This window comes from Sceloporus undulatus, chromosome 10, assembly GCF_019175285.1.
Source record: "Sceloporus undulatus isolate JIND9_A2432 ecotype Alabama chromosome 10, SceUnd_v1.1, whole genome shotgun sequence".
NCBI classification, from domain to species: Eukaryota; Metazoa; Chordata; class Lepidosauria; order Squamata; family Phrynosomatidae; genus Sceloporus; species Sceloporus undulatus.
In genome coordinates this window covers 11224186-11233341 of record NC_056531.1, presented here as the reverse complement: position 1 = coordinate 11233341, position 9156 = coordinate 11224186, and the positions used below count along the sequence as shown (strand labels likewise).

The following is a 9156-nucleotide window of genomic DNA, read 5'->3' as shown; positions in this document are numbered from 1 at the left end:
GCCAGACAACAGTTAAAGCGTGGCCAAACCGGGTTATTTCTCCAGCCAAGAAGTCCTCTCAGTAGCCATGAGAAGGTGGCCCTGAGGCGCCTAGTAGGCCTCTTTGGCTCCCGGAACCTTTGTGACGGGGCTCCGGGGCGGGAGGGCAACAATTGGGGACGGACCTTGGTGCTCCACCGGAAGTGCCCTCTTTCGAGGCGGGGAAGCTTGGCGGAGGCGGTGGGGCTCCCGAGGAGACCTTTGGGCCGAAGCATGGCTGCCCAGGCTGCCTTCCGCTTCGGAGTCCCTTCGTTTCGGTAGGCCCTGAAACCCAATCCTTTTTCACATATATAGGTGTAAGAGGCAGGAACAGAGAGATGTAATTTCTGCAATGCGGATGCAGCCATAGCCGTGAATGTGGAAGAACCCCAAATAACAAAAGCACTATGTTGTTACCCGAGAGAACACCGCTCTAGGAGTCTTTTAGCTCCTCCAATGCAAATCTGTGGCCAACATCTGCCAGACATTTTATATGCCATTGGCATGTGAAAATGTCAATTCAAATTCAAAATCCTTGACATTCTCACATACCAATGGGGTGTGTATATATATATATATATATGTGTGTGTGTGTGTGTCTATTCCTCATGTCCACACCGCTATATGCATCTGAAGAAGCAGACTAAAGCCTACAAAAGGTCATGCTGCCAACTTCTTTCTTTCAGTTAGTCTCAAAGGTGCTACAAGATCTCTACACACTGATTCTACAGACTAACACGGCTATAGCTTTGAATTCTTTCAGCACGCGTGTAAGGGAAAGGGCTGTTTTTAGTAGCCCTTAGCTTAGGGATGGGAATGTGCAGCCGTCCAGAGGCCCTGGACTACTCGCAGTTGCAATCCAACATCTGGAAGGCCACACTTTGCTCAGTCTTAGATATGCAAGGCTTGGAGTGTTTATTTGAGGAAATTTAGCGTGGCAGAGAACCTTCCCAGGAGGTAACAGTTGCCTCCGCTGCATCTATAGGACTGGCAAGGACCTAGCATGCCTTTGGCCTTTTTGGTCACCATCTTTCTTCTGTTACGCCTCTTACATTTTTAAAAATTAATTCTTCTTTAGTTCTCAGTTAATCTGGAATGTTCAGCATCGAGCAAACCACTGGCAGTCTTCACTCCTTGGACTGAGGGCGGCTCTACCCATGAGGTAAAGGAGAGTTATAATTTTTAGAGCAGCTTCAGAATGTACCTTTTCATATGCTTAAATTACGCTCAGGGACAGGGAGGGATTAGCATTTTCTTATTTTTGTCACATTTTGACCGTGTCTTTCCTCCAAGGAACATAGGGACTATAAAGTTCTCTTCCTTGCCTTCCTGTTTTAACCTATAGGAAGCCCAGAAGGTAGGTTCAGCTGAGAATGAATGAGGAGCCCAGGGTCAGCAAATGAGCGTCATTGCTGTGTAGGGTGTTGAACTCAAGTTTCCCTGGTCCTGTAAATGACATTGGATTTTGATATATACTTGCAATGGCCTTTGTATTGCCTCTGAGCGTACAAGTTGTTTTCAGATCTTTGCTTTGCTTATTTTTACATTGGTTCTCTGATATAAAAAAAAGTGGCCTGGGCAGACTAAACCAGTAGGCCTTGGCTGCGTAAGGGTTTTTCCCTGTGTAGTTTTGTTTAAAGCCCACACCTGCAAAGATTGTTGTTACTAAGACTGCAGACCAAACTGTGGCCTGTTACAGACTGCCAAAATAAAGCTGCTTCGGTTCTCTTTGGAGGTATGCTATTTAAATGATGCATGCATCCTAAGAATCCGGAAGCTGCACCAAAGCTGCACTCCAGTGCTTAGGAATGGAGTGTGGCTTTGGCGCAACCTCCGGACTCTTAAGACCCATGCATCATTTAAATAGCATACCTCCAAAGAGACCCGAAGCAGCTTTATTTTGGCAGTCTGTAACAGGCCTATGCTCACTTTCCTCTGACTTTTACTTCTGAATAGATGGGTGCATCATAAGGTTACAGACCTCTACAAACCCATACTTACGTGTGTTTATTTATTATTGGATTAATATTATTCTGCCTTTTCCCTAGCCCTGGGACCCAAGAGAGCTCACAACATGATTAAAAAGCTACTGCAAAATAAAAAGGCAATAATTTACATTAAAACACAAACAGATTTTAGTACACAGTTGATTTAAGAACAGCTTTGAAAAGTTCATCAATAACAACAATAATAATTAATAAGTGTAGCACTCTCCCTTTAAATGCCCCATTCTTAGCATTCTGTTGCCGAAAGTCTGCTTGAATGGGAAGGTTTTTGCCTGCTGACAGAGCAGGAGGAGAGTAGGGGTCAAACCAGACTAGTCTCCCTTGGAAGGAAATTTTCATTCCTGGGAGCAGCCACTGGGAAGGCCTTTTCCCCCCTGTTGGCCTGAAAGTAAACTTCATTGGACACATTTCCAGGCAAACACGGAGGAGTGTGCTATGCAGAAGAGTGTGGTGTGGCTCAGAGTTGATCCAAAGAAATGGAGTAAAATATTGTAGGTCTAGTCTGTCTGTTTTGAGGAAGCAACTCCTCTGAAGCACTAATCATCCTTACTTCCCCTGAATGATAATACTGGACATAAAGATTTTCAGATTCCTGGTATGTGGGAGTGTGAACTGTTGTTATTTTGTGTGCATGCAGTTGCTTGAAGTGTGCTTTTCGAATTGTGTTGTCTCCATTAGAGCAGAACCAAAGAAAAAGAAGAAGGTGGATCCAAAGAGAGAACTAGCTATAAGGGACCGGATGAGGAAGAAAATAAAAAAATTGGAAAAGGCCCCACAAGAAATGATTCCTATTGAAGACTTTATAACACCATACAGATTCATGGATCAAACAAGGTAATAATCAAGAATGCATAGTAACTAGGGAGCTGAAATATTTTGTTTTTACGAAGTACGTTCAGCAGTGCTTGTAGAGTCAGCTCTGCAAGGGAGTGTTGCTGAATCTCTTAGGAATGCAGGGTGTTAACTGAACACAAAGGCTGGTTACACACCACCAGACGCCCCTTACCCTATCACGGACAGAGTCTATGACAAATGGCGGTGGCCGTTCCACATGGCCGCCACCATATTGACGTAGCGGACGCTGTGCGTCCGCACATCACACCCTGGAAGCGGTGCCGCGAGTGCGCAACTAGTGCCTCACGACATCTTTTCCGGGGCCCAGGAAGGAGCGCAATTTCCGCGCTCCTTCCTCGGAGCGTCCGGGAGCCGCACGGTTTGGCTGCTGCGGCTCCCGGACGCTGCAAGCGGCTGGAGACCGATGCAATTCGGCGGTATGTAACGCGCCTAAGTAAGCATCTTGTGTCCCAATGTGTTTCAGAAATACTGCCTTGTTAAACTGTTAGTCCGTGTCAAATTATTGTGTTGTTTAGTTTAGTATAGTCTGTCTAGCAAGGTCTTTCCAGGGTTTTAGACAGCCATCTCCATGCCCCACCTGGAGATGCCAGGGATTGAATCCGGGCCCTTCTGCATAAAAAGCACATGTTTTGTGACCTGAGCTATTCTAACCTTTCCCCACCAATTTATTGTCCATGAGACAAATGTTCAGAAATTCAGCCTGGTGGCGGCTGACAAGAAAGTCTAATACCCAGAACTCTGGGACCTGTCAAAATGTAACTCATTTCTAATACTTCATTTCCTCTTTTCCAAAGACTTTCTAGGTTACTTGGGTTGGGTAAGTAATGGTATCTCTCGTGGTTTCATCTCCTAAAACAGAAGGGAGGCACCTTTGGCCCTCCTGTTGCTGCTGGAGTCCAGCTCCCAGTCCAGCAACATCTGGAGGGCTGCAGGTTCCCCACCTCAGTTCTGAAACAAGGCGAGAAGCTCGGGAATGCAGACGGGTTTATAACATTTCTTTCAAGTTGACTCTAAGTACACACTGCCATTGGTCCTTTTCCCCCCTTCTTTTTTCTTTGTTAGGGTGCGTGCCACCTCTCCTCTATCATTTGAGGAGAGTGAAAGGCGAGCACTGCTTCTGAAGAGTTGGGCTCTGTATAAGCAAAAGCAGCACAAAGCAGAGATGAATACAATCAAGTCCCTGGTGGATGCCCAAGAAGAAGCATTAAAAGAACTGCGTCTCGAATCAGAGGAGCTCTATCAGGCAGCTATTCAACGAGATGAAGGGCTATTCCCTTTTGAGAGGCAGGAGCCTACCCACTCGCCACCACTGCCTAACTACGAGGCTCCTGAAGGGAAGTGCAATGACATCACAAAAGTTTATACACAGTGACATGGAAGGTTGCCAAGGGACTGCTGGAAGATGCTGAATGCAGACTGGTCACCCACAGTTGCATGGCCTGTATGAGGTTGTTTGACAAACCATGCCTGAAGCAAACAAGAACTGATGGGGGGGGTCATCTTAGAGTAGGGTATATTCTACACACTGTAATCCTATTCTTTCTGGACAAAGAATTTCCTTTCTGGTTCATAGATGTCAATTTGGGATACTACCATTTTGTTTGGGTTTTGTAATTTCATTCAGGTCGCTTGTGTTATCCTAATAACCATTCCTAGTTGTTTCATTACCCTTGAACATGTTTTGGGAAACTACATTCAGTGCTTTCTTTGCCCCCCCCCCCCCCCCCGGCCCCGTCTCTAATACAGATTTTCTAAGAGACTGCATATGAGAAGCATTTTTTTATAAAACCTGAAAAGAATGTTTCCTAAGAATGTGAGTGCTCATTTTGAAGGAGCTGGCTGCTTTACTTTCCCTGCTTTGGGGGACAGATGGAGTCTTCAAAATGGAATCATCACTTCACTGTTTTTACCACAGAGAAACCTACTCACTCCTTTCTCCTCTTGAAAGGCTGTGGCCGCTGCTTCTGAACAACCGATTTGCCATTTGAAAGCGCAGATCCATTAGGTCTCTGAGCAGCTGTGATGTATCTCCATCCTGCATTTGGAGGAGCTAGACAATTTGAAGGGTCTCTTTTTAGAGCCATCTTCATCCTGTTAGTTTCCAATGTGGGGAAATTGTGCTTCCTTAGCTAGTGATGAGAAATGCTAGAGTTAAGTAAAACAATATCTGGAGGGCCACAGTGTCTCCTGCTCTAGCGGAAGGGCATTTTTCCAGTTGTTGGCCAATACAGGGACACGCAGCTCCACTTCTACAGGTTCCCTCTCACACAGCCTCTTTGTCACATAATGGGTTGGCAACATGTGACCTTCCAGATATTAAACTCTGAGCGCCCATCACTTTGAAACATTTCTAAAGTAATAGTTGTGTGTCCAAATGGACCCCCAGTCCAATAGACAAGTGAACACATAAGATTTGATCGGTGAACCACATTATCATCAATGCTGTTTTAATGCCTTCAAGTTACTGTAAGCCCAAAATAAAATGGTATCCAAATACATATCCTTTGTCATCCCAGATCAGTTGTGTTTTTAACCTATTTTACTAAACTTTGATAAGAGGTTTAGACATTTTTCTTCTTTTCTGGCAGGGAGCAAGAACATCTAAATTGCTGGGATACTGATGGTTGTAATTGTATTTGGAGCTCTCTATTGACTTTTTTTTTTTAACAAAAAAACACTCTCAGTACAATGTGAATGTCAGGATTGTACCTAGGGGAGAAACATCCACTCACAAACCTTCTGAATGGGAGAATGGACACACAGTAACCATTTCTTTAAAAAATGTCCTGCATCAGCTGTAGCTGGCCTGGCTCATGGTGAGGTAGTAGTTCATAGACATCTAAGAAGCCCAAGGTTTATCACATTTTTCTATGAGCTGCAAGACAGCATCCTTATTTCCTCCTGGTAGCCCTTCAATAAACACTAGGGAATGAGCAGTCCAATAACACAGGGAGAACTATAATTCCCAGTCAGCACAGCCAGTGGGAAAGAGTGACTGGAGTTGCAGTACAACAATGGTGGAAGGGGACATTTACCCATGGTAAGATGCATGCTTAGCAGCATCTAACACAGAGATTGAGAAGATGCTATCCTCCTGCGGTTGGTGATCTACTTCCATCATATATCACCATTAGCCAAATCAAATAACACTGATGGGAACTGAGTTCAAAAATATCTGGGAGGCTGCTACTTCCTCATGACTCCCCGAAAACAACAGCCAGAATGGCCAGTTCAAAAAATGCCAAGCTCACATTTTCCTCTGGATAAGTTTTGATCTGTCAGTATCAATTTCATTAACCCAGAATCAAATGGAAAGACTACTTTAGTTGATCTGGAGTCTCCATACAAATCACCAGCAGACAGGTGCTTCTGACCATGTTGCAATATGTATGGAAACTGAGCTCTTACCAGAGTTTCAGCTGGTTATGGCTCAGCTATGGCTAAATGAATTTTTAGAACTATTTTGGGATCAGGTGAACAAGGCAGGGTGGGGGTTTGCAAAGCCTTGCAGTAAACGGAAATATTCCTACAAGTCCCACCTCCAAATATATTAACATACCACACACAGATATATGGAACAGATACATATATTGAAAAACAAATCTGCCATAACTAAAATGAGGTATATGATTTATGGGAGCATGGATTTATGCCTAGGAACTGTCCAATACAGCACAGTTTCAGGATACTTGAGGAGGCATCACACACAAGTCACAAAATATCTCACTTTGGTTTGTCTTCATCAAGGGGCAAATACCAATCCACCGGAGGGCTTTTCCTCAGGGTCCACACTGGAGTATGTTTCTCTTTCTCTGCAACCCGGTCTCTTTCACTTTTACAGAGGGCTTCCTAAAAAAGACCAAATCAATGATTAACTCAATGGTAAGATACCGTTTCCAGAATGAGATCTGGGCGTGGTATAACATGAAGGCACCTGAGAATATGACAATTTTTTTCGAGTTCTTTCATTTATATCCCACTTTTCTCCCAAGACCTGGGACTGAAGCCCACTCACAACACTGACAAACAGGAACCAATAAAAACCACTGTGAATTCTAATATTACTTGCAATATGCAGTTGTGCATTTTGGTTGGCCCAATAAAAGTATCATTGTTTGGATGTTATTGTATTCACTCGCTAGGTTAGGATACAGCTGCTACGTATATATAGATTAAAGCCATTAGTAAACTTTTGCTTGAACTACAAGCTGCTTGTGTTGTTTTTGAGTCAATCTCAGTTCTTAGGGAAGCACAGCTAGCCAAAGGCACCTTTCTGCTACTCTGCTGGTTTAAAGATAGACCCTGACAGGCGTGGCTTTTATGTTTTTGACCTTTCAGTATGTTTGTTTCCTTACCAAAGGCCGAAGCCTTAGGAAACTGAAGTTGCCCTGCAATACCTTTGCCGCCACGCTTTTCCTTTTCTCCCACTCGCAGCAGTTCTTGTAGTCTCTCTTCCACTGGGCACAGGAGGGTGCCTCCCCATAGGTATAATAATGGTGGAACAGGTTCAGGATGCTCTTGCAGTGTTTCCATTCATCCCAGTAGGCCTCACAGGCTCGCGGGGGCTGCCAAAGACATGGGCAAATAGAGAGAGCAAGCACTTAGTACCAGTCAAAATACTGCAGTGTCAGAAGAAATCCCCAAACGTCCTCCATTTTGAGTCTGACTCAGAAGCATGAATTTGTATTAGGGTTCTGAGCTTTAATTTGGTGACATCCTACATTTTCCTGCAACGCTCTCTACATTTTGTGGCGCCTTCTCCTCCTTTCTGGTTTTACGACATCTGCTCACCCCGGGTTTAACGCCACTTTAACTGCCACGGTTCCAGGCTACGGAATTCTGGGAATTGCAGAGCGCCGCCCTGGCGTCGCAACCAACTACAGTTCCCAGGATTCCACAGCCTTGAGGCGTGGCAGTTAACGGGGCATCAAAGTGGATTATGGCTCCAGTGAGGAGGAAGCCTTAGCAGACAGGTCCAAAACACACTGTGGAAATCATCCAGTTTGAGACTGCTTCAATTGCCCTGGTCTAATGCTAGGGAATTCTGGGAACTGTAGTTTCGTGAGATACTGCGCCTTCTTTGTCAGAGAGCTCTGGTACAAATGCCAGGATTGGCTAGGAAGGAGCCATGGCAGTTAAAGGGATGCCAAACTGCAATGTACAGGCAGCCTTGGTCTTTCACTGAACTACAACTCCCAGGACTCTGCGGGATGGAGCCATGGTAGTTAAAGGGGTGCCAAACTGGATTAATTCTGCAGTGCAGAGGCAGCCTAGGTCCTTACCCAAACTACACATCCCAGGATTGGCTAGGAAGGAGCCATGGCAGTTAAAAGGGGTGCCAAACCGGGTTAATTCTGCCGTGTGGAGGCGGCCTACAGCCCGCCACGACTAGTTTGGAGCTATTCGGAGCCTCCTCCTCCTCCTCCTCGGTAGTTCTGTCGGCTCCAAGGGGTCTGAGGCCCTTGTGGCAGTGAGTTCCCCAGGCGAACGAAGCGCCCAGAGCCACATTTCCCCTCCTTTCCCGCCCTCCAAGCCTCCCGTCCCTCAGCTCCCAAGGAGAGCCGCCCTATCCAAGCCTCAAGGCTTCCCACACTGTAAAAAACCTATGCATTCAAAGGCCAACTCAAGGCGGGCTTCACACACGGCCCCTCACCCGCCAGCTCCCCTCAGCGGCCATACTGGCTCCTCCGCCCCCGGCGCCTGTCATTGGTCGAGAGCCGCCTCTCAGAGGCGGAGCTTCGCCACGACCCCGCCCCTCGACGCTTCCGGAGCGGGGACGCGCTGCGTCACAACGGGGCGGGAGAAGCCGGCCGAAAGGGGCGGAGCGTGCCAAAGGGCCCAGTCTCCGCGTTGCCGCCCGTCGACTTCGCGTCCCCATTCGACGTTTAAGAAAGATGTTGGACTCCAGCTCCCAGAAGCCTCAGCCATATTGGCCAATAGCCTGGGATTCTGGGAGCTGAAGTCCAAAATCCCCTTAAAGTGCGGTTTGGAGATCAATGGTGTGGATGCACTTTCGTGTGAGTAGAATCATAGCATCCTAGAGTTGGAAGAGAGCACAAGGGCCATCCAGTCTAACCCCCTTCTGCCCTGCAGGAACTCTGACAAGTACTTCGAAATAACAGTGAAGGGAAGGCGCTCAAGCAACTGCCTAGTCGTTGTGTGCCTTCAGGTAGTTTCTGACTTACCCTATCCAAACCTATCCCAGGGCTTTCAGGAGCTGAGAGAGTGTGACTTGCCCCAGGGCACCCTTCATGGCTGAACAGGGAATCAGACCCTG

The 9156-nt window shown here is 46.3% G+C and overlaps 2 protein-coding genes across 2 annotated transcripts; one reads left to right on the top strand and one right to left on the bottom strand.

Annotated features, from left to right (window-relative positions):
- The first annotated feature begins 168 nt into the window (after nucleotides 1-168).
- On the top strand, nucleotides 169-5377 carry MRPL40 (mitochondrial ribosomal protein L40). Its single transcript, XM_042442040.1, has 4 exons — nucleotides 169-296; nucleotides 1097-1180; nucleotides 2703-2858; nucleotides 3942-5377. Exons 1-4 carry the CDS (start codon nucleotides 253-255, stop codon nucleotides 4249-4251), a joined length of 594 nt encoding a protein of 197 aa, XP_042297974.1. The 5' UTR covers nucleotides 169-252; the 3' UTR covers nucleotides 4252-5377.
- Nucleotides 5378-6450: 1073 nt separating this feature from the next.
- On the bottom strand, nucleotides 6451-8772 carry C10H22orf39 (chromosome 10 C22orf39 homolog). The gene is made up of 3 exons (XM_042442041.1): nucleotides 8533-8772; nucleotides 7277-7444; nucleotides 6451-6728 (listed from the first exon to the last, which is right to left on the bottom strand). The coding sequence occupies exons 1-3, from the start codon at nucleotides 8755-8757 to the stop codon at nucleotides 6603-6605; spliced, it is 519 nt and encodes a 172-aa protein (XP_042297975.1). The 5' UTR covers nucleotides 8758-8772; the 3' UTR covers nucleotides 6451-6602.
- Between the last annotated feature and the right edge of the window lie 384 nt (nucleotides 8773-9156).

Bases quoted from the DNA above. Each gene is read 5' to 3' on its own strand.
- C10H22orf39 (XM_042442041.1), bottom strand. From the start codon at position 8,757: ATGGGGACGCGAAGTCGACGGGCGGCAACGCGGAGACTGGGCCCTTTG. The intron at 7,445-8,532 runs GTGAGGGGCCGT...TGTCTTTGGCAG, and splicing joins CCGCTGAGGGGAGCTGGCGG to CCCCCGCGAGCCTGTGAGGC. The intron at 6,729-7,276 runs GTATTGCAGGGC...GGTCTTTTTTAG, and splicing joins GGAAAAGCGTGGCGGCAAAG to GAAGCCCTCTGTAAAAGTGA.
- MRPL40 (XM_042442040.1), top strand. From the start codon at position 253: ATGGCTGCCCAGGCTGCCTTCCGCTTCGGAGTCCCTTCGTTTCG. The intron at 297-1,096 runs GTAGGCCCTGAA...ATTCTTCTTTAG, and splicing joins TTCGGAGTCCCTTCGTTTCG to TTCTCAGTTAATCTGGAATG. The intron at 2,859-3,941 runs GTAATAATCAAG...TTTCTTTGTTAG, and splicing joins AGATTCATGGATCAAACAAG to GGTGCGTGCCACCTCTCCTC.